Source organism: Vipera berus, assembly GCF_964194415.1.
Source record: "Vipera berus genome assembly, chromosome: 1".
In the NCBI taxonomy this organism is placed as follows: domain Eukaryota; kingdom Metazoa; phylum Chordata; class Lepidosauria; order Squamata; family Viperidae; genus Vipera; species Vipera berus.
In genome coordinates, this window is record NC_138202.1 from 123,949,387 (window position 1) to 123,972,815 (window position 23,429).

The 23,429-nt window shown below is 43.1% G+C and overlaps 1 protein-coding gene across 1 annotated transcript in view; it reads left to right on the top strand.

Annotated features, from left to right (window-relative positions):
• LOC308674215 (tensin-1-like) overlaps positions 1-23,429 on the top strand; it is a gene marked incomplete at its 3' end in the record, with an annotated part of 269,738 nt that continues 246,309 nt past the window's right edge. Inside the window, exon 1 of the mRNA XM_081338525.1 lies at positions 1-285. Within this exon, the coding sequence (XP_081194651.1) occupies positions 157-285 (129 nt within the window). The 5' untranslated portion in view covers positions 1-156. The remainder of the gene's footprint in view (positions 286-23,429) is intronic.

A 23,429-nucleotide genomic window follows, 5' to 3' on the forward strand; every position in this document is an offset into this window, starting at 1 on the left:
GCCAACCAGGCAGTCTCTTCCACTCTCCGTGGTGCCCGCTGTGGAGCTTGCACAGCTGGGCACGGGGAGGATGGCTTGAACCTCGCGGCCCGGTTGGTGTCCAGGGCAGAGACTGAGGGTCGGAATCACCCATCCTCACCGCGAGAGCCTGGTTGGATGGGATGGACGGCGAATCTCGGGTGCTGTGAGGGAACCCCTCGCCCCCTGCTATCTTTGGCGCCCCTGAGGCGGGAAGAGCAAGCCCCAAAGCAGCCGGGCAAAAGGAAGAGGAAACAGCTGCCAAGGGTAAGTAGAGAGAGCGAGAGAGCCGTCCGGCAGCGCTCCGGAGGACGTGGAGCAGGGGTCTTCAAACTTGGCCCTTTTATGACTTGTGGACTTCAACTCCCAGAATTCCTCAGCCAGGCATGCTGGCTGAGGAATTCTGGGAGTTGAAGTCCACAAGTCATAAAAGGGCCAAGTTTGAAGACTCCTGAGAGGATCGCTCCAAGCCACGAGAGGCGGCGCGTGTGGAGCTGCCGAAGGAAGCAGCTGGGGGCGGGCTGAGGGCTAGGTCGGCAGAGGGGGAACTCCGGCGGCGCAAGAGGGAAACTAAACGGGAAGTTTCTTCCAGCTTGGAAAGAGGTCTGAGCAGAGAGGAGGCGGAGAGGCGGCATCTGGATCGCCTTCGGTCATCCTCGCGGCGTCCTTTTGTTGCGTCGGCATAGCGGCCCGTTCGATGGTGCTCTAAACTTGGCCCTTTTATGACTTGTGGACTTCAACTCCCAGAATCCCTCAGCCAGGCATGCTGGCTGAGGAATTCTGGGAGTTGAAGTCCACAAGTCATAAAAGGGCCAAGTTTGAAGACCCCTGCGTCTAGTCTAAAACGCTGCGCGTCCCTAGCAGGAGCTGAATGATCCGAGGTAGCGCAAGGAGGTACGGAGGAAGAGGGAAAACCATAGTAGCAGGATTGAAAGTGAAGGGGGGGGCGGGTGGGGGGCTGTTTCGTCTGTCCGGAGGGGGGAAAAAAAAGAAAAGAAACTACAGGGAGTCCTCCACTTACCGCGACAACTGAGCTCAAAATTGACGTTGTTAAGTGAGAAATGTGTTAAGTGAGTTTTGCCCCGTTTTGCGACTCTTCTCGCCACACTCGTTAAGTGAATCGCTGCAGTTTCCCCACTGACTTTGCTTGTCAGAAGGTCCCAGAATGGGATCACATGACACCGGGATACGGCAATCGTCATAAATATGAGTCAGCGGTCAAAGCATCCCAATGTAAAGCACGTGACCATGGGGATGCTGCAATGGTCATAAGGGTGAAAAATGGTCATAAGTGTGATAAGGGCCGTAAGTCACTTTTAAAAGTGCCGTTCTAACTTCGAATGGTCACTAAATGAACTGTCGTAAGTCGAGGACAACCTGTAAAAGAAGGGCGAGACAAGAATCACTTACATAGAGACTGGACAGCCATTTGTCTGAAATGGTGCTATATAGGGTCTCAGCTCAAGCAGGGGGTTGGACTAGAAGATCTCCAAGATCCCTTCCGACTCTTTTCTTCTGTTATAAGCATCCTTCTCAAGTACTACTGGTTTGTTTGGCACATGGCCCGGAGGCTTCATTGGCAGTGGGCCCCATCGTCACAATCCTCCCTCTCTTTGTTAATGGCACGCAAGGTAGTTCGAACTGGGGGTGGGGAAAGTATTCTGTTGGCTACTTCAGAAACATCTAAGCAAATTACAGGATTCCCTACTTTCTGCAATAGAATGGCACGCTTATCTGTGCCAGACGTTTAAATGAATAAAAATAGATGGGCAGTCATAGGAAGTCTGGAAATAATTAAAATATATTTGGGAGCCAAGTTTCTCAGCCAGTTCTAAATTTGGGGTTATACTGTAGTTTACACAACTTTGGACGTTTTGGAATACATCATCATAACCATTGTATAGTCCTCAATATAATTGGTCAGAACATCTAGCGATGATTTTAGACACTAGAAAACTTCTGTCTATTGGTTAAGGAAAGGCACTAGACTAGAAACCAGGAGATAGTGAGTTCTAGTTCTGCTTTAGGCATGAAAGCCAGCTGGCTGACTTTGGGCCTGTCACTCTCTCTCAGCCAAACCCACCTCACAGGGTTGTTATTGTGTAGAACTGGGGTTCCCAACTCCTGGTCCGTGGACCAGTACCAGGCCGCAGCATGCCAGCAACTGGGCCGCACAAACAAGCAAAGCGCCATCCGTGGGATGCAGGCAGCACACAAAACCACGTATTCTCCGCTCCATGGAAAAACCTCTCTCCACGGAACGGGTCCCTGGTGCCCAAAAGGTTGGGGACCTCTGGTGTAGAAAATAAAAGGAGGAAGGAGTATTAGATATGTTTGCTGCCTTGAGTTATTTATAAAAATAAATAAAAGTGGGATAAAAAATAATCCATCTCCCTCCCCCAGGTAATATCCCTTTTGGAAGTTTAAGGGCATTCCTCGATTAAACAGGCTAATGTGAAAGATAGCTTGCCTACAACCAATGGGAAAGAAGATCCCAGGTGATTTTAATTTTCCTGTGGTCTTAGGTGCCCTGTCAGTGTATGCCATATCATGATGAGAGATCTAACAGACAGTGACCTTGTGATAATGAATGAACTATGTGTGCCTTAAAAATCTACCTCAGAGTACTTCATTATGTGGACAAGTCCAGCAGGTATCACTGTTAAAAGGACTCCAGTCTAGGCAGAGTAGTTAACAAATGATTGCAAGAGGTTGATAACTGCTGAAATATTTCAAAGAAGTTCTTTTTTCCTTGAGTAAATATCATCAAAAACATTGGAAGTAAGTAGAAAGGCATTATGGCATATTTGCCGTTACTTGGGGAGGTCCGGATTCAAAACCAGATAGTATGAGCAAGTTGTCTCTCTCTTCCTTTTTAAAAAATCCTATCTATCAAGGCTCTTTGAGAATAACCTGGTCTTTATTTAGGTATGCAGCTGTGAAGAACATTGGGATGAAGCCAAGATAAATAAAACTTACAAAGGGAGCAGCTGTTGAACCTGCCGAAATGCTCATAAAGTATCTATAAGGCTTTTAGTATAATCCAGTGTAGAGCTGTGGACATCCTATGTAGAGTTATTTATGTGCATGTGCGCGTGTGCACACACACACACAAAGCACACACATCAAATAAGTGTTGTTGCAGAATGTCCTTCAGGAATGCCTAGAAAATGAAAGGTGTGGGGTTCTTTTTGATGGGATCAAGGAAAACATTTGAGAAGATTCTTGGCAGCCTCCGACTACCTTGTCCTTTCTCCTGATTAAGCCATCCATGGTTGTGGGGGAGTGTCAGGGAACACGATCCCCCAGGGAAACAGCCTTTGAGTCATTAGCAGACAAATATGATCCTCCACACTCATCACTTCGCTTGTCACCACATATTATGCAGCATTTCTCTGTGTGCAAACGGAAACCTACAGGTAATTGGCCTGTTGCCTTCTCAGGTACTTACAGCCAATGCAGACATTTCCAAAATTTCTTCTCCCTGATTTGCTGACCAACATTCTAACCCACCTAAAAAACTCACATCATAATTAGAATACCATCAGCCGTCCCTGCTGAGCCGCTTAATGTATAGTTCAGTCATCTGTTTCATGTGTTGCATGCCAAAGGTTGCAAGTTCAAGCCCTGGTTTCCCCAGGTGCAGATGGAACAAAATGCGCACCTGAATGGTGGAGAGCTATTGCCATCCTGTGCCAGCAATACTGAGCTAGGCTCTGATGAGGTCCAGTATTATTGCATTGTCTCTGCCAAGGCTCTTCTAGTGCTGGTCTGGCTTTCTTCTTCAGAAGAGTAGGGGGAAATGGTTGGCTTTATAGATGCCCAAAGTTTGACCACAAAAAAATCCCTCTCAGCTAATTCTGATTTGTTTCACACTGGCGTGTTTAATTTCCAAAAGCAATCATGAAGTGGCATCTTCTGTGCCAATTTATAGCCTGTTTAGCTCAATCTGCTGTTGTTTCTGAATGATTTTTCTTAATAAAGACTACAGTAAGAGAAATCAAGGAATGTTTCCCCTGGGTGGCACAATGCAGTTGGGCTAATTTCCTGCAATTATGCTATTAGCTTGAGCAGTCTCAGTAGATGTATGGGATATTTAACTCTTCACTTGTCTATCCAGCATTGCCCCAGAGAAAGGATTCTGGAGACTTGCTCAAGATTGATAGCATGAGAGTGCTTATATAGAGACACTTACAAGCCATACACTTACAGATTGTGTATCCCAAAAGGCAAGTACTAAATAATTTGAATAAAGAAATAATAGTCCTGGTGCTCTGGTCGGGCTATGAGAGTATTCTGTTCTTTTGAGAATCTAGATTCTTCCTGCTGGACTGGGATTTCTTCTCTTTGGCACAAGAACAATCTCTTTTCAAATTATAAGGGAGCTTTTGTGTTCAACCAGATTAGCCAAGGCATTTATATTGGGGTTGAAAGTCTTAACTGATAGAACTCTCCTTCTTACTAAGAGCACTATGCTCAAGAACAACCTTGGATATTTATTCTGCGCCAGGAAAGAACAGAATGGGAGAAAGATAACCTTAATTTGTACCAGGCCTAGAATCCGCTTTGAACTTCAAAGCTGATTCTGTGTTAATGGCAAGTTAACCTTTGCATTTGTGCAGAATGCTTTGTCCTCTTGCCAAGAAACATCCTTGGCCTGTCCACACAATTAAAGTAACAAGAAGCCAGGTGGTGTCACACTTCTGGCACCAGATGGCATACTTTGGGGGCAACCTTGATTTCTACTTATTCTTCCCTCCTTTCTATCCTCTTGATTTAGCATCAGGCAGTTGACATCCTAGCAAAGAATGCTGATTTATCTGTCTGCACACAGGCTGGGCACATTTTCCCCTGAGGCTTCATTGGTTTGTTCTGAAATTAATTTCACTGATTTCTGGTTAATCTCAGCCTGACTTTCCTTTTTGCTTTGAGACATCCCATTTGCTATAGGAATCATTAGGATCCCCTTCGCTTATGGGAGGGGTATGAGAGAAGAGAAAGAAGGATAAATAGACAGACACAATCAGTGTACCAGAACTGCTTTGTCCTCAATATTGGGCCTGTGGGATAAAATAAAACATAGGGAAACCATTTCTTTTCAAAAGATATCAGTTATAAAGTCTACTGTGCCCATGTCATTTTTTAAAATAAATATGTCCAGTTGATCAGATTATCCAATTTCAGATACATCTTCTTTCTTTTGAGTTGTGTTCGATAATGTCCTATATTGATGGATTCACAATTGACCAACCACAGTCAGCAGGTAGTCCTCAATGGAACTACATCTACATGGAGGGAAGTGTGCTGTGGGTTACCTCAAGATTCATTCTAGGGCCCAATATTCATCAACATCTTCATAAATAATCTATATGAGGGGATGGGAGCGGAACTCATCAAATTTGCAGATAATAATAATAGTAATCATCTTTGTTGCTCTTCTCTGTACTCTTTCTAGAGTCTCAACATCTTTTTTACATTGTGGTGACCAAAACTGGATGCAGTATTCCAAGTGTGGTTTTACCAAGGCATTGTAAAGTGGTATTAATACTTCATGTGATCTTGATTTTATCCCTCTATTAATGCAGTCTAGCACTGTGTTGGCTTTTTTCACAGCTGCAGCAAACTGCTGGCTCATATTTAAGTGATTGTCCACTAGGACTACAAGTTCCCTCTCACAGTTGCTACTATTGAGCAAGGTACCACATATACTATAACTATGCATTTGGTTTTTCTTGTCTAAATGTAGAACCTTACTTTTTCACCATTGAATTTCATTTTGTTAGATAGCGCTCAATGTTCAAGTCTGTCAAGATTTTTCTGTATCTTAAGCCTGTCTTCTGGAGTGTTGGCTATTCCTGCCAGCTTGGTGTCGTCTGCAAATCTGATGAGTTCCCCATCTATCCCCTCATCCAAATCATTGATGAAGATGTTGAAGAGCACTGGGCCCAAACCAGAGCCCTGGGCACCCTATTACACACTTCCCTCCGTGTAGATGTGGCTCCATTGAGGACTACACGCTGAGTACAGCTGGTCAGCCAGCTATGAATTCATCTGTTGGTGATGCTGTCTAACCCACATTTTTCTATCTTATCAAGTAAGTAGGTCGTGGTCTACTTTATCAAATGCCTTACTGAAGTCCAAGTAAATTATATCCACAGTATTCCTCTGATTCACTAATTTTGTCACCTGGTCAAAGAATGCAATAAGATTTGTCTGGCATGATCTGTTTTTGACAAACCCATGTTGGCTTTTAGTGATAACTTTGTTCGCATCAAGGTGTTCACTGATTCGTTGCTTGATTATCTTTTCCAGAATCTTCCCAGGTATTGAGGTCAGGCTGATAGGTCTGCTGTTTCCTAGATCCATTTTTTTCCCTTTTTTGAAGATGGGAACTACATCAGCTCTCTTCCAGTCCTCTGGTAGTTCCCCAGTGCTCCAGGATCTGCCAGTTCCTTCAGAACCTTGGGGTGTAGTCCATCTGGTCCTGGTGATTTGAACTCATCCATTTTCTTGCCTATCTTAACTTGTGTTTCTAATCTGTTTTTTACGGTACTGTTTTTGATAGGTTGGACTGTTTTTTCCTTTTGTGTAAATACGGATGCAAAAAATGAGTTGAGTAGTTCTGCTTTCTCCCCGTTGCTTGTCACCTTCTTGTCACTTTTTCCCACTAATGGACCAATCATTTCCTTAACTTTTTTCTTGTTTTTATTACCTCTGGTTGGGTGGCCTATAGCAGTGATGGCAAACCTTTTAGAGACCGAGTCCCCAAACTGCAACCCAAAACCCACTTATTTATTTCAAAGTGCCAGGGCTGCATCAGCATTGTGGTGCCCTCAGGCGGGGGTAGGAAGGCATGGCCTACTGGGTGAGCATGGCTGCAGTGGTCACGGCGATCATTTGACTGCGATGGTACAAGGCTTCTGCCTTCAGCAGGGGGTTGGACTACTAGAAGATCTCCAAAGTCCCTTCCAAATCTATTATTCTGTTATTCTGGCAATGACTTAAAACTGGAACATTAAAAGCAAACAAATGAAGGCTTGATTTTGGTTGCTCAAGAGCAAGCTATTTGAATGAATGCAAACAAGGCCGGAATTGAAAAATCATTCAAATTGCTGATTGTGCAAAGAAGCAGAAGAAACAGTAAATCATATACTTAGCTCATTCAGGATCATACAAACTGATTATAAATGACATTAACATAGTCGCCAAAACGATTCACTGGAGCATCTGTAAAAACGTATCATGTGCCGGTGAGTAATGAAAAATTGGTGGAAACATAGAATTGAAAAAGGTAATAAAAATGAGCAGATTAAAATATTGTGGAACTTCCGAATACAAACTGATAAAGCCTTGGCTCATCACACACACCAGATTTAACTGTAATTGAAAAAAAAGAAAGAAAGCATGGATAGTTGATGTGGAAATATCAGGTGATAGTAGAATAGGAGACAAAGAATTTGAGAAGATCACAAATATCAAGATCTAAAAATTGAAGTTGAAATTATGGCATCCACCGGCCATGATGGTCCCAGTTGACAATACCAGTTGTCATAACCAAAAATCCTGGACAGCACTTAGGAAATCTGGGCATTGACAAACTTTCCATCTGTCAATTACAACAGTCCACACTGCTTGGATCTGCACATCTACTATGTTGATATATTACGACCTCCTAAGTTCTTGGGAAGAACTTGAAGTGTATGAAGGCCAAAACCGTTATAAAGAATTGGCAGCTGTGACTTTACATTGTTGTGTATATAATATCAACATAATATCTAGGTGAAGAGGAGGCGATGCTCAAATTAGGAATAGGATTCACAAGCACACACCTTCTCTACTTTCTGGGTTTACCTTATGATTTTGTTTTGTTTTTAAACATTTTTTGTTTTTTAATGGATATTTTATGATGAGATTGTTAACTGCCTAGAACCCCTGTAATTGGATGGCATATTAATGAAGTAAGTACGTAAATAAAGATTTTGATAAACATTATTCCTGAGGAAGCTTCTCTTTTCTGTTTTGACTAAAACCTATCATTCTGTTTTGCAAAGCTATTTGCAAGATCTATTATGTCAGAGAAAACTATTCCACCTTTATGTTCTTGTTATTGCTTTGTTCCTTTTCAAGTAAATTTCTTTCAGTTGATGTGTTGGAAATTTTTTAAAAAAAGCAACTACAATTTTCATCAAGATTTCTTAGCACTTTTTTCTTTTTTTCTGATTTCTCTTTTGTATTGCTTTTTCATCACCTGCCATAACACTGTCATTCTATTCCCTCCCTCCATCCCTCAGGATTAAATAATTTAAATAATTAAATTATTAAATAATTTCCTTTTGATAATGCAGAACCTTTTGTGTTTACTGAATTGCTTTACTTTTTAAACAACCTTAGAGAATAATTAAAAATTTGTTTGGGAGAATAAACGATGCCGAAGATTATGCAGTCCTTTTAAGCAGTCCTTAAAAGAATTATCACTTGACTATGGCTTGTGACTTTACTGCTGGCTTTCCCATTAACTCTGCTTGTTGGAAGCCGGTCTGTGAAGGGCACAAATGGTGATCACGTGATTGTGAGATACTGTGAAGGTCATAAATACTCACTTGGTTGTGAAGCAGCAGAACCGCAATCACATGACCTTGGGGATGCTGCACCGACATCATTGTTATAAAGTTACCTTTTTAGCATCTTCATAATTTCAAACAGTTGTTAAACAAGGCAATTGTTGCGAATTCTACTTGTAGAAGATTCTGAGGTTTGAAGCTTTGGACAGAATTACATTAGCAGCCCTGAGAACTAAAAAACATGTAGGGTTTTTCATTGTAAGAGCTAAGTCTTTATTATGAAAACTAAATCTCAGCATCATCTTTAATAGTTTGGATTTGTTGCTAGAAATCCTGTTCCGTATGTTGCAGCTACATTTAAGTACCTCCTTGTACACCTCCAAACTACTTGAGTACAGTATTTGGTAGAGTTTTGATGTAGGCAGGAGACTCAAAATGAGAGGTAAGGTAAGAGAAGGTAAGAGAAATCTCCCGTTAGGGGTGTGGCCTCATATTTTAATCAGACAGAGGATTAACTTTAGAGGATTAACCACTGTCTATGCCAGCCTGCTTACAGTCACAAATTAATAATCCCTCCTCCAAAAGTCTATTTTCTTCAACCGATCTCAGATAGGTAGGATTTCTCATTACCTTGCCTCCTCCACTAGTTTTAAAAATTATTCTTTTTCTTTTCTTTTCAGTTTCTCAGTGAAAATCAACATGGCTCTATGTGCTACAATTATAAGAGAAAGAAAGAAAGAAAGAAAGAAAGAAAGAAAGAAAGAAAGAAAGAAAGAAAGAAAGAAAGAAAGAAAGAAAGAAAGAAAGGGAGAGATGTTATGGTGGCGAGAGTAATGTGTGAAGGTGTCCATGATTAGCAGCACTTATGGCCTCAATTGAGCCCAAAATTTATGTGAGAAATTTGCTAAGTGAGTTTTTGCCCCATTTTACGACTTTTCTAGCCACAGTTGTTAAGTGAATCATTGCAGTTGTTAAACTAGTAACCCAGTTGTCAAGTGGATCTGGCTTCCCCCTTGACTTTGCTTGTCAGAAGTTCGCAAAAGGGGATCACGTGACTCCGGGACATGGCAACCGTCATAAATGTGAGTCACTTGTCAAGCATCCGAGTATAAATCACATGACCTTGAAGCTGCTGCAGTAGTCATAAGTGTGGAAAATGGCCATAAGTCACTTTTTCAGTGCCGTTGTAACTTTGAATGGTCATTAAGTGAGCTGTTGTAAGTCGATGACTACCTGTAATCTCTACCCATCCATAGGTTGGTTCCCTGCTTTGGTAGACTCTGAGTATTCACATCAAACGGATGCATGAACCACCACTGCATAGCAAGAGAATCTACTTGCACTCATTCTGTGCAGTGTTTGCCTTGCAACACGAAGGCTCTTCTTCCTTGCTACAGTGGCTCAGCTGCTTTCGATGCACATCTGTAACGTGATGTGCTGGCAGTAGAGACACATCCCCTTCATTGCATGTATTTTTTTTAAAAAGGAGCCCTTTGAGCAGCAGCCAGTGGGATGGTGATGTTTCCATTGGCCTTCATGATGATATCTTTTATCTTTCTTAAATCTGGACGTGGAAAAAATAAAGCTGTGCCAAAATGGAGTGACCCAGGTGTTAAAACCAGTGGAAAAAAACCCTAAGGGACAGGGAACTGAATGACGGCACAGTTACACTGTTAATTTAATAAAGCATTCAGATCAAAAATTCATTGTGATGATGCCTTGAATTTAATTCTTGAGTTTGCCATGGATTTCCCGTGTGATTTTTTTTGTTCCCCTTTTAAAGCTTCAGCAAAAGGAAAATGAAAGGATTCTTTTGCTATTACACTAGAGGACACTGCTGATCCTACCAAATCATTATGTTGTATTGGGCCCTAATGACTAATCAACAATTGGGGATTTGCTTTGCTGTGCAGCACACTCACATAGGTGTTGTTCACACAGTCAAGTTTATCTCACTGAGGTATGTGCACAGACCTTATCGCACATCTGACTTAAAATGCTACCTACACATCCTTGAGTAGATAACAATACCAATGAATTTGCTACCACCCCTATTGAGCCTATCCTGCCTCTGTTCTAACTCACAACCAATATAGTTTTGTCCTACGATGGGCAAAGTAAATGACTGGGCCCTCCAATCCTTCTGCTGCAGCAAGAATAAGGCATCAATAGAAGAGAATATTTGTAGCTCAGGGTTGAACTCTGCTACACTGAGGATGTTACCTAGTTGAGTAATGAAACATCTACAGGAAAACAAGCAAGCTTAGAGAGCACCAAAGACTCCACAGAAAAGGTGGCAAGACTTTATCCAACAGTCAGTGAAGATCAGTTGGTTCCCCTCTCCCCGCTTTTACTTTTAGGCTAGTTCAGCTTTGCCCTAAAGCAGGGGTGTCAAACTCAATTTCATTGAGGGCTGCATCAGCATTGCGGTTGCCCTCAGGGGGCCGGGTGGGTATGGTCTGGGTGGGCGTGGCCTACTGGGTGGGCGTGGCTAGAGTGTGTATGGCCTACTGGGTGGGTGTGGCCAGCTCTACATCGTTCGCATCAAGGGTGCCTATGGAGGCCTGGGGCTGTTGTGATTCAGGGCCAGCCTGTGGGTCCGGCAGCCGGCTCGGATGTCTCGGATGACTCAGACGAGGGGGAGGAGGAGGGTGTTGAAGACGAACTTGCTGATGATGGCTTGGAGGCTTCGCAGAGCCCCCAGCCAGGGCCCTCTTCTCAGCTGCGTGAGCCCGACAGCGCGGATGATGATGACCCACAGCTGGCCCTGTTCAAGGACGCCTGACGCAGGAGGCAGTCAAGCAGGAACAAGCAGAGAAAGGCTGTGGGACTCCTCGGAAGGAGGCACAGGGAGGCCACGCCCTGAACTCTAATAAAGGGAGTGTTTGGGGAAGGGCTGGTTGCTGAAAGCAACCGCTCCATTTGAGGATCACAGTTCCAGTGTTTTGTTTCTTGTTCTGTTGTTTGTGTAATAAATCTTGGCAGACGCCTTCCAGCTTCAGACGCTCTCCAGCCTCTGCCGTTTGTACAGGGGTTGCCTTTCTGCAAGGCCGGTAGCAGGCTGGTTCAGAACAGGGGCAGATCTGAGGGTCTCTGGCAGAAGGAGGGTCTCTGGGCCAGGGCCAAGGCAGAGGGGGCCGTTCCCTCACTGTTTCCAGGATGGCTTCGCGGGCCGCATGAAACCACTTCATGGGCCGGATCTGGCCCCCGGGCCTTGTGTTTGACATGTCTGCCCTAAAGTAATGAAGTTTTCCCAGTGGTGTTCTGAATGCCCCCTGAGCATTCAGCTGTTTGCTTGAAGACCAGCAAGGTAACATCATCAGTGTAAGTGAGTGTGAGGTTTGCTGCCTGATGAAATGCAGCAGCTTGCCCTGCCAGTTTTGATAGTGGTATAGTTTCTCCCTTGGTGACTTGTTGATTAGAAAATTGCTTTCTGCCTGATGGTTTGTCCGGTGCTGATCCCTCCTTATCTGAATATGAACTGCTGGAGGGGATATATATTCTAGTCTTTTTTTGTTCTTTCCTAGGATTATTATTGTCTTTTTTTTGAATGGTGTGTTAATGTGGTTTATCTCTATGTGTACACAGTTCTTACAATACTACTAGGTGAGCAGTTCTCTTTAATTGAAACAATGATGCACTTGGCAATGTAGCCTAAGGGGGCCAGTAAACATGACTATGAAATGCATGGCTGACATACTTCCTCTCTTTTCAACAAGTTCCTTTAAGGCAGAAGCAGGCAACTCTTGTAATTGATTCTGTACTTCAATTGTTTTCAAATTGACCTCTGAGGAACGAAGGGCATAATTGCTGATGTGATAGTATTTCTGAAGAGCGTTTGGGGCTATTTTAGGAATTCTGCAGGAAGAAACTATTTATTAGCCTTCTGCCACAATTATATTTCCAGAAATTTGTAATTTGCAGTTAACAGCATAATCCTGAGGGACTTTGGGTCCTACATTAATGGGATTCAGGGCCTCATATAGCTAACTACAAGATGCTAAAGGTAAAGTAAAGGTAAAGGTTCCCCCGCACATGCATGCTAGTCATTTCCGACTCTAGGGTCCGGTGCTCATCTCCGTTTCAAAGCCGAAGAGCCAGCGCTTGTCCGAGGACGTCTCCGTGGTCATGTGGCCAGCATGACTAGACGCCAAAGGCGCACGGAACGCTGTTACCTTCCCACCGGAGTGGTCTCTATTTTTCTACTTGCATTTTGACATGCTTTCGAACTGCTAGGTTGGCAGAAGCTGGGACGAGTAACAGGCGCTCACTCTGCTACGCGGCACTCGGGATTCAACCCGCCAAACTGCCGACCTTCCGATCGACAAGCTCAGCGTCCTAACCCACTGAGCCACCGCGTCCCAAGATGCTAGGTGTGATTAATTCATTAAGTGCCATCAAGCTGTTTTTGACTCTTAGTGACCCTACAAATAGTCAATGCTAACCAAATTACGAAAAGGTGGGATGGAGCAACAGGGATGGATTCTTTAGTAATGGGCCTTCTTGATAGTTTCTGTACATTTCTGTCCTCCTACCATACCACATCAGGTGTGACCTGATATATCTGAATACATAAGAGCCTAAGTAAGTGATGGATTAGAGCAGTGATGGGATTGAAATATGTGAACAACCGGTTCTCTGTGTGGATGCCGCTTCTGGAAGTCCATTCTGGGCCTGGGCAACAAAAAAGTAGCTACTGGTTCTGATGAAGTGGTGCGAACCAGCTGAATACCACCACTGGATTAGAGGGATTCCCTGCCCTGTGTAATATCAGTGAACAGAAAAGTAAATCTTATAAATGTTGTGGTATAAACTGGGTTATGCCACAACCTTGAAGAAAATAGAGATTCAAGCATAGTTGTTCCATTGTTAGCGTGGTGGCTTTGTTTGGATTCTTCTTGCCTGATGACATACAAATCTTAGCATTGTAAAAAGGTACAACATATCTTAACAAAATAATTGCCAAGATAACATACCTAAAGAAATGGTAATTAACAAAATCAACCCTAAATGTATGCCCCAACATTTTGCAAGATTTTCCTTATGTGTTGCACTTTAATTCCCATCATCCCCAGCCACTTAGTTATACTGTATCCCTGTAGGAAAAAAATTACTGGAATAATATACACACATTTTGATAATGGCTGCTCCCAGATCCACCCAAAATGGAAAGGAATGCTATAAAACCCTGTATCAGTCTACATTTTTAGTGTAAGCAGGACCCATTCTAGTGCTTCATGGCTGAAACAGTGTTCAGAGGAGTAAAACCATTTCAATTATTTCTCTAGTTCAATCTTAGCTTGCCCTCTTGAGGCTTCACGAGTCAGCATTTTGTCTTTGCACCAAACATGTTAGCCATGATGAGGAATGATGTAAATCAAGATGATTTCTTCCTTTCTCTCTTTTTTAATATTAAATAATTTGCTATTGACAAGAGAGTTGGCTTGCAGCCAAGCCCGCTGCATTTTACAGCTTCTATGGCTTTCTCCCTTCTCTTTGACTTCAAATATAAAGGGACTTGCGTGTTTCCCCTCCTGTTCCCATTTTCCAGGAAAGATTGTGTGACTTTTCATCTTAGACTGCAAATGGTTAAACATAAATGATCTACCTCCCAAACTAGACTGTCTGTTAGTCCAAGTTATAACTTGCATGATCTAGATTCTTCATATATTTTCAACTGTACATTTTTAAAGGCCAACATTTCCCTTCCTCTGTAATTCCAGAAAACTCAATTTTATTAAGCATTCTATTTCATAATGCAGTGGTTCTCAGAGTTAGCACCCCTGAGAGTCCCTGAGAACCTTTTCAGTGGCTCCACAAAGTCAAATGTGCTATTTAAATTCCAAAGAGAAACATTGGTGTTCTGTGCTGGTGTTCCAATGGAGTCCAAAGGTGTGTTGGACATTTTTGGGAAGATACACAATGGAGCAGAATGGTGCCTCACATCTTCTCGCAATAATAATAATAATAATAATAATAATAATAATAATAATAATAATAATAATAACAACAACAACAACAACAACAACAACAACAACAACAATAATAGTTATGTATTGGGCTCAATTATAGCATCACGTGGTAAGCTGGAGCAGCTAATGGCTCTCCAGCAACCCAGACTCCAGGTCTCCAGTGCTGCTATTGGCTGCCCCTAGGCGGCAATGGTTGCTTTAAACCCATTGGCTGCCACCTAGGGGCCTGGCTATAAATTGCTGCAAGCTGCAGCCCAATTCTCAGTTCAGATCCTGCAAGCAATAAACCATGAGCTTTACTGAACTCACTTGCCTCGTCTTCTTTCCTGCGCGAAGAACCCGCGACATAACATTGGCGATGAAGGTGGGATCCTGCTTCCCAAAAAGAGCTGAAGTCCACTAGGGGAGAGGCAGCCCACGCCTGGAGGGAAAAGGCATTTCCCCCCCCCCCACGGTCAGCTAGCAAGCCACGCTAGTGACCACGTGCTCAGTGGATTCATTCCCTGGGCCTTGGGAAGCAGGATCAAAAACTGCAGGAACCAGCCGAAGACAGAATGCCGAAGGTTAGAAGACTTCGTGAATTCGACGTCAAACACCCAGAGGGATGGTCTTCCTACTTGTCCCAGGTAGAAAACTACCTCCGGGCAAACCAAATCTCAGAAGATGGGCTGAAGGCCACCACGGTGCTCTGCATGTGTGGCCCAGCCACTTTCGACCTGGCCGAAAACCTCTTCACTCTGACACCGCTAGAGTCGATTTCCTACACGGACCTCAAGAAGAAGCTGGGAGAACATTTTCAGCTAAAGATGTCAGAAATTGCCTGGCGCTTCACGTTTGATCAGCGAGTGCAGCAACCCGGTGAAACAGCACCAGAATTTATCACGGCCTTGAGGCAGGCTGCACGCCTCTATAAATTTTCGAACCTTGAGGAGCAACTGCGAGACCAGCTCCTCTGCAGCCTATGGAACCGAACGCTCCAACAAAGACTTTTTGCCAGACCGAACTTAAGATTCTCAGAAGCTCAAGATGAAGTTATGGCAGATGAGGCCACTGGGGGTGCAGTCCAAACAGTCCAGCCTGCCAAAATGATGAAACATGAAGAAACAGTCCACCATGAGGACGCGAAACGCTCAGAGGAATCTTTGGAGGAGGAAGATCCTGAAGTCAACAAGCTCCACAAGCAAACTGACGCGCAGCATCGCAGCAGCAAACAGCAAGAGAACACTTACAAGGCAGTTCTCTTACCTAGATATAAAGGGTGCGGTGGCAACCATTTTTGCGCCGATTGCAGATTCCGGTCAGCCACGTGCAAGGTCTGCGGCAAAACAGGCCACATCGCAATGGTTTGCAGAGCTTGCCAGAGGGACTGGTGGCCCAAACACCAGTCGGAAGATCTGACCAGGAGAGGTACCTGGGCCCAGGGTCCATTAAGTGTGGGGTTTTGTAGAAGCCGTAGAAGCGTATGCCGCTCGACGCCCCCTCAACCCTAAACTCAAACTGCAGGTAGAGCTACAAGGAGTCCCTTGTAAAATGGAATTGGACTCTGGCTCTGCTGTCTCCATTATTTCCCAGGACACCTTCAGTTTTGTGTGCAGGCGCAGTAACAAATGGGCCAAGCTGATGCCCTCAGACATAATCTTAACTGACTTTCAAAATGCTCAAGTTAAAGTTAAGGGAGAAGCCACCTTGGCTGTAAAATTTAAGGGGTTTTATGGGCACCTGGATGTCATAGTAGTAGGGGGGGCAGAGAACAAGTCTTGTGGGACTCGATTGGTTTGATACCTTAGGCATTCAGATAACTGGCATCAATTGGACACAAGCTGCAAACCTTTCATCAGTTTGCGAGGACTTTGCAGACGTTTTTGATTCTGCCCTTGGAACATACAGTACACAGGCCCCCCTATCTCATTCAAGCTAGACCCCAACGTAGTCCCCATTAGGGTTAAGTCACGAAGAGTCCCTTTTGCCCTCAAACATAAAATTGACTCAGAAATAGACAAGCTTATAGAACAGGGCGTCTTACAACCTGTTGATGGTGGGGAGTAGGAAACTCCTATAGTCACCCCACTTAGGCCAACGGGGAAATTAGGATATGTGCAGACTATAAATGTACAATTAATAAAGCCCTTAAGCAACACGCTTACCCTGTTTCTGTGGTCAATCACATTTTAGCTTCTTTGCAAGGGGGCACTATTTTAGCTAAATTAGATTTAGCACAGGCCTATCAGCAATTGCCGGTTGATGAGGCCACAGCCGCGGCTCAGATGATTGTGACTTTTCTTCAGCAGGCGTTTTCCAGAACCTGGGCTCAGAAAATGTGTTGAAATAAGCACACCCCATACAGGTACGCTCTCTTGTCGTGAGGCCTCCTTCTGTTTACTTTCCCCAATCAGGCCTTCTCAAAAGAGGTGATGTGAAAAGCCTGCACAGTCCAGCAGTGCTTTACCAATTGCAACTATTGTGTGCATGCACACGCGCGCACGCACGCACTCACACACACACACACACACACACACACACACATACACTGGTCATTTTTCTTTCTATAGGGCTGTTTAGTTCTTCTTGGACTTGCAGGGAAGACCCTCTTAAGCGGAAATGTTTAATGAGAATGGATTCAGTGACGAGAAGAATTAGGAAAACAGCAAATGTGAGTTATGAACCAGGGGACCCTAGCTTCATCACTTTAATTAATTAGGATTATACCTGTATTCTCATAATAAATAATATTTTCCATCAAACCCCTATGTGCCATTTCTTCAATAGAGCAGATGATTTATGGCCCTGACATCACAAGGATGCCCACCCAGAATTTTTATGTCAGAAATCCTGCCTCAAGAAGTGATCCCAGGGATTACAAGGACAAATCATGTTTTTAGTAGCAGATATAATGTTTTTTCTGCACACCTGCACTGGAATATTTCCAGCTACAGCATCTGTCACCGTGTTATTGGGCATATTGTCTGTACGCTAATTTCCTCAGGCTTTTCAGGATCCTGTGCATCTGGTCCATTCACAACTGATTTCCTAGGAAATTTCACATCTCATTTACCAAGACTTCCAGCCATATTTGGGAAGCATTTCCAAGCTGAAGATATCGCAGATCGAGACATTGTTTTTCACCTGCATTACAGGTGAATCGCTTGGTGTCCAAATGGAAGATCTTGATGGGGATGGGGTGCATGTGTTTGACAAGAATGATGCATCCTAACTCCTTAGAGTCCCCAAGGTAGGCTTGCACTACAAACATTCTTTTGTTTCAGCTTTTCCAATCCAAAGTGTGAAAGTTATATAGACAGACCTAATTTAGAGGGATGTGTTGAGGACTCTTTTGATCTGTTCAAGAACCGCTGCTGCTACCAGATCAGGAAAGGATTTTTAAGCTTCTTCACTGGAGGGCAGTCATAACTTAATGCTTCTCTCCTTTTATCTTGAGGAAGAAGCAGAGTAATATCACGGGTAATATCATTTTCAGTTTCATGATAAGTATGCTAAAGAGTGAGAAATTATACTTGGCCAACGAAACATTTTCACGTCGGACAAATCTTATAAAACAAAGAAAGCACTTCAATTTGCATGTAGGGGTACCAATTTTTAGGTTGGCCAATGCAACTGTGCTTTTAATAGTAGACTGATGCATGTGGATCTTTATGGAAGATAATTTTGCATGCTGGTTCTTCAGCCCTTTCTTATTTCTGAACGTCAGATTTAAAGGTTAGGCATATTCTTATCTGGTCCGTTGGTCCAAACTATAACAGAGCAGTTGATTTATTTCCAAGAACTTTTTCTCCTTCAAATTAGTGCACGATAAATGCATTAACAAAAAAAAATTGTGAAGGGAATTCCTGGTCTGTACATAAAATTTCAGTCAGATTATTATTGTGAGCAATTTTTTTGGATCCTGTGGGAAAAGTTTTTTTCTTTTTAACTAACTTGTACCTACGATGAAAATAAATGCTGGTCATAATGGATTGAACAGGATTGCATGGAAGGAAATTGTACAAGTGCCTTATTTTCAATGACTGCCTTTCATTTTGGAAAAAGAAAAAGAATAGAAAACATCTGATTCCTGGCCTGAGTGGGTCACAACCATCATGTGCAGGAAAACAGCAGAATTCATTCCAAAATATCAATTAATTCCAGATTTTGCACCTCTTGTTAGAATTAAATAAGCATATCATATCAAGGCTGCAAAAGAAAAAAATCTTTTGGATAACCAAACGATTCCAGCAAAGGGAGAGGAAAAACTCTTTATTGTCTGAGGTCATGTACTGTAGTGCTAATCTGGGTCACTGCGGCTTGGATGTGGAAGGTCTTAACTAAATGACATAAATATTTTGAGAATAATGTCCCACACCTTGCAGCCAAGTACACCTATCAGCATCAACACTATCTACTTAGCTTTGGACAATTCCACCTCCTTGTGACAGAAAGAAATGTGGCAAGTTAAGCACTGACCATCCGTCTTAATTTTAAACCCAGAAAACATATTAAAATTTCAGGCTGCCAAGCCAGATATTAAAAGTCCATGGGTCTTGACCGAGAAAAGTAATCAGTTGCTGGTAGGATCTGTCACTCTCCTGGATGCAGGAGCTTCCTTTTGGCTGTTCCCCCCCTCCTCTTCTTTCCTCTTTAATCCTTGCATTCTGCCCTCTTCCCCACCGACCCCTCGCCTTGGCAAAGCCCTTCCATAATGCTCCTAATACATTCTTTAGTTCTAAGTGAGTCGGAGTCATCCTCTTATTAAAAGGGCCATTCTGATCTCCCAGTTAGATATCCAACTGTTCTTGTTTCTCTCCTTATTGCCTTATCTCCTGTCGCTGACGGGACTTTTTTTATGTCCTGGCCAAGAGCTCTTGTTCCACCCATTCTCAGGGATGCGCCTTCTTGCAGTTTTGTTCCCAGTTCTTTTTGAATGGGGCTGTTGCCACTGGACGCCATCCAAGAATGAGGCAAACAGGTCTGATGCCTGCTTCCCTTGTGCTCTGCAGAGAGAAGCAGTGACAAGCCTAGGGCTAAAAGGGATCAGTAGCCTGAATTGGAGGCCTGTTTGGCAAGGCAGGCGCTTTCCCCCCCCCCTCTTTCCCAGGCCCTAGAGGTGACCCACTCCCATTGTTCAACTCTGCCTATCTCTCTCTCCCAATATTTACAGGTGATTTACTCCCCAACCCTCTCGGCTTTTAAATGGATTGTGAGAAGGCAATTGGGCTAGGGTTTGTCAGATTAACATTACGGTATCTGAGAGATTTGTTAGTGGAACAGAGGGAACAAAAACTCCGGGTTGTGTAATAACTCTAGGTTGCCACTTCCTTCCCAACAAAGGCTCTGAGCCTTAGCAGCTGCAGGACAGAAAGGAATGCAAACTGTGGCCTTTCCTAATGCTTACATCTACATACCAGAGAAAGCGGCTCTTTGAAAGTCTGTGTGGCGGCTGTTAAAATCTCAGAACTTCTGTGTTGCACACTGCGCTTTTTGAGATAGACATGTTTATGATATTATTCCTTGGTGGACTGATTTATATTTTAGAGGGAACGTTCTAATTGTTGTATCTTGTACAAGTAGTCCCCGACTGACAACCGTTTGTTTAGTGACTGTTCTAAGTTACAATGGCACTGAAAAAAAGTGACTTATGACCATTTCTCACACTTACGACCGTTGCAGTGTCCCCAGGATCACGTCATTTACTGGCTCATATTTAAGATGGTTGCAGTGTCCCGGGGTCAGGTGATCCCCCTTTTTGCAACTTTCTGACAAGCAAAGTCAATGGGGAAGCCAGATTCACTTAACAGCCGTGTTACTAACTTAACAACTGCAGTGATTCAATTAACAAATGAGGCAAGAAAAGTCATAAAATGGGGCAAAATTCACTTAACAGATTTCTCACTTAGCAACTTAAATTTTAGGCTCAATTGTGGTTATAAGTCGAGGACTACTTGTATTTATCGTTATCTGCCCCGGGTCACAAGGTCTGGGGGCAGTGGTGGGATTCAAATATGTGAACATCCGGTTCTCTGTGTGGATCCCACTTCCGGAAGTCTGTTCTGGGCCTGGGCAACAAAAACTTAGCTATCGGTTCTACTGGAGTGGTGCGAACCGACTGGATCCCACCACTGTCTGGGGGGTGAATATAAGTGTAATAAATAAATCCATACATAAACATGGACATTTGTAAAGCCAATGTGGTTTATTTAGTAGATTTAGAAGCCACTTTACTCCAGAATGACTCAGGGTGGCTTATACTTAAAACAGGATAAAAAGAAAAAAAATGACCAGGCAGACTAAATAACAATCAATCACGTTCCACAAATGTCATCTCCTAAGGCCTGGGAGAAAAGCCAGGTTTTTAACGACCTGCAGACCATCATCTGGGAGGGGACTAAGTGAACCCCTGGGCTCCCATATTACTGATCTTTGATGATAGCAATACATTTCATTTTATTTGGTTTGCAAATGGCACCTATTCTGCTTAAGGCAATGATTTTTCTTCTTTAGAAAGCTTTTTGGCCTTCTCGTTTCCTCCTTGCAGGATGGGAAAAAACTGTGGCTGTCAGAAGTGACATAATTCCAATAACATTTGAGGTTGCATTTTCCCCACCTCTGCTGAGAGAAACTAGCCCTGATCTCAGACCCCATTTGCCTTTCACAGGGTGATTTGAGCACCTACTGTAGGTAGTTGTGGATATTTGGGTTATATCTGTAGGCCGTCTTCCCCCAGCTGGGTCTACAACTTCCATTACTCCAGGCCATTGGATGATGTTGGGTGGTGGAAGTTGTAGTCCAGGGGAGGCCAGGCCAGAAAGCTAACATTTCCCCATGAAAATGGGCTTCTTGGCTGTGGAAAGTCCAATCATTTTGTAAGAAAAGGTCTGCTGTTCCCTGTCAACAGCACCTTGACTCTGATACAGCCAGGATCTCCTCCACCACCCCACTGGCTGGTGGTCATCCAGAGAAGAGATAAAAAGCCTCACAAGGCTTTTGGAAAAACAGCTCTATCTACCCTGCCAACACATCTCGCCTTTTCACACTTCACGTCACAGTCTTTAAAGAGGTTTTATGTGTATATTTTTGTACTGGAACTGTTTCAGCTGAAATTCTTTTCTGTTTCATTCTCACATCTATTCTAAGTGTGGAGAAAAGAAGACTCAGGAAGGGAGCAAAAAAGAGCTTTTTTTCTTCTTCTTCTTGAGGGAATCAATGAGGATAAGAACTTCGCTGTTGCCAGACTAAATGAGGCCACATTGCCCAATTTTCAGAAATGAGCAGTAAGAATCTATTTCCATTTTATAGAAGTGGATTATAAGCGAACATAGGCTTAAAATTGCACAGTGACAAAAAAAAAATAGAAGGAATGTGTAATGGTGATCCTGTACCCCTGTCATTGATTGGAACCTGCTATCCTCTTAACGTGTTCCCATCAGCCCGATTGTTCTAACACTTTTGTGTACTCTTGGCTGATATGTTTTTGCTGCCACCATGAAGACGACAGGGAAGAGATGTTACCAAATGTTTCTGGACAGAAGATGCCTAGTATGACCTATCAAAAATGATGTGGAGCCATCTTCTTCCTCATTGGGTTTTCCCTGAGAAGATGAGAATAGCACATGGTATTCTCAGGTCTCTTCAGTAAACACTGTTACAAATGAGAAAAAGTACAATATTTAGTTTTACCTGGAAGCATCTCCTCTCTCTTACATTACCACAGACTTCAAAATCCAGCTTTAAAATGAATTTGAAGCTCAGCGATCAACAGTATATAAACAACGCTTGCATGCCATGGCCTTGCACAAAGCTGAAGGTAAAGATGGATATATACTTTTGATAATTCCATAGCACAGGGGCTAACAATACACACCAAAGTCTTTTCTGTCCTGCTAACTTACAGCTTCTTCATACCATCACCCAGCTATTGTTCTTTTTTTATTGAAAAGTTTTACAGTACATTTTATTTTTAACAAAACAAAACAAAACCCCTCCCAACCCCTTCCCCTCTTCCCAACCCTCCCCTACCCCTCCCTCCCACCCCCTCCCCCGTCCCCGACTTCCCAGAGCTAAATACAAGGTATGACAGTAAAAACAATCATAATCTACCATATGCAAACAACAATAATTATTAAATCTGTCGCACTTTAACTCTTATAAAATAACTACAAGCAATATAAATATCACCCATCATCAATACTTATTCAAATGCTAAGTGAAACTTTTTAGTCCCATATTTATTCTGAATGTAATCAATCCATTTTTTCCACTCCACAATATATCTCTGTTGCGAATTGTCTTTCAAGTACGCTGAGATCTTTGCCATTTCCGCCAGGTTGGAAACTTTTAAAGTCCATTCTTCTATGGTCGGCAGCTCTTCCTTCTTCCAATATTGCCCTACTAAAAGTCTTGCTGCCATAATTAAATTCAACATCAACTTAGTGTCCACAACAGTAATGTCAGTAGTAATGCCCAGTAAAAACAATTGCGGACAAAACTTTATCCTTTCATCACCCAGCTATTGTTGAACAACAAGTGAAGTTGTACCTGTTTCTATTGGTGCAATCAGTGGTGGGATTCAGCCAGTTTGCACCACTTTGGCAGAACTGGTAGCTAATTTTTTTGTTGCCCAGGCCCAGAATGGACTTCCAGAAGCGGCATCCACACAGAGAACCGGTTGTTCACATATTTGAATCCCACCACTGGGTGCAATGATGGTTGGATGACTACAGAAGCCACTGTATTGCACTAGTGGCTTGAAATTCTGTGCAGCCCTAAAGTTCCTCAGTTTCAAAACACAGATGTGAAACTAATGGTTCAGCTCCCTCACTGCACTAAGACATAATTGTGGCCTGATTTTGGCTTAGCACATTGTATGAATCCAACCGATCAGATGGTC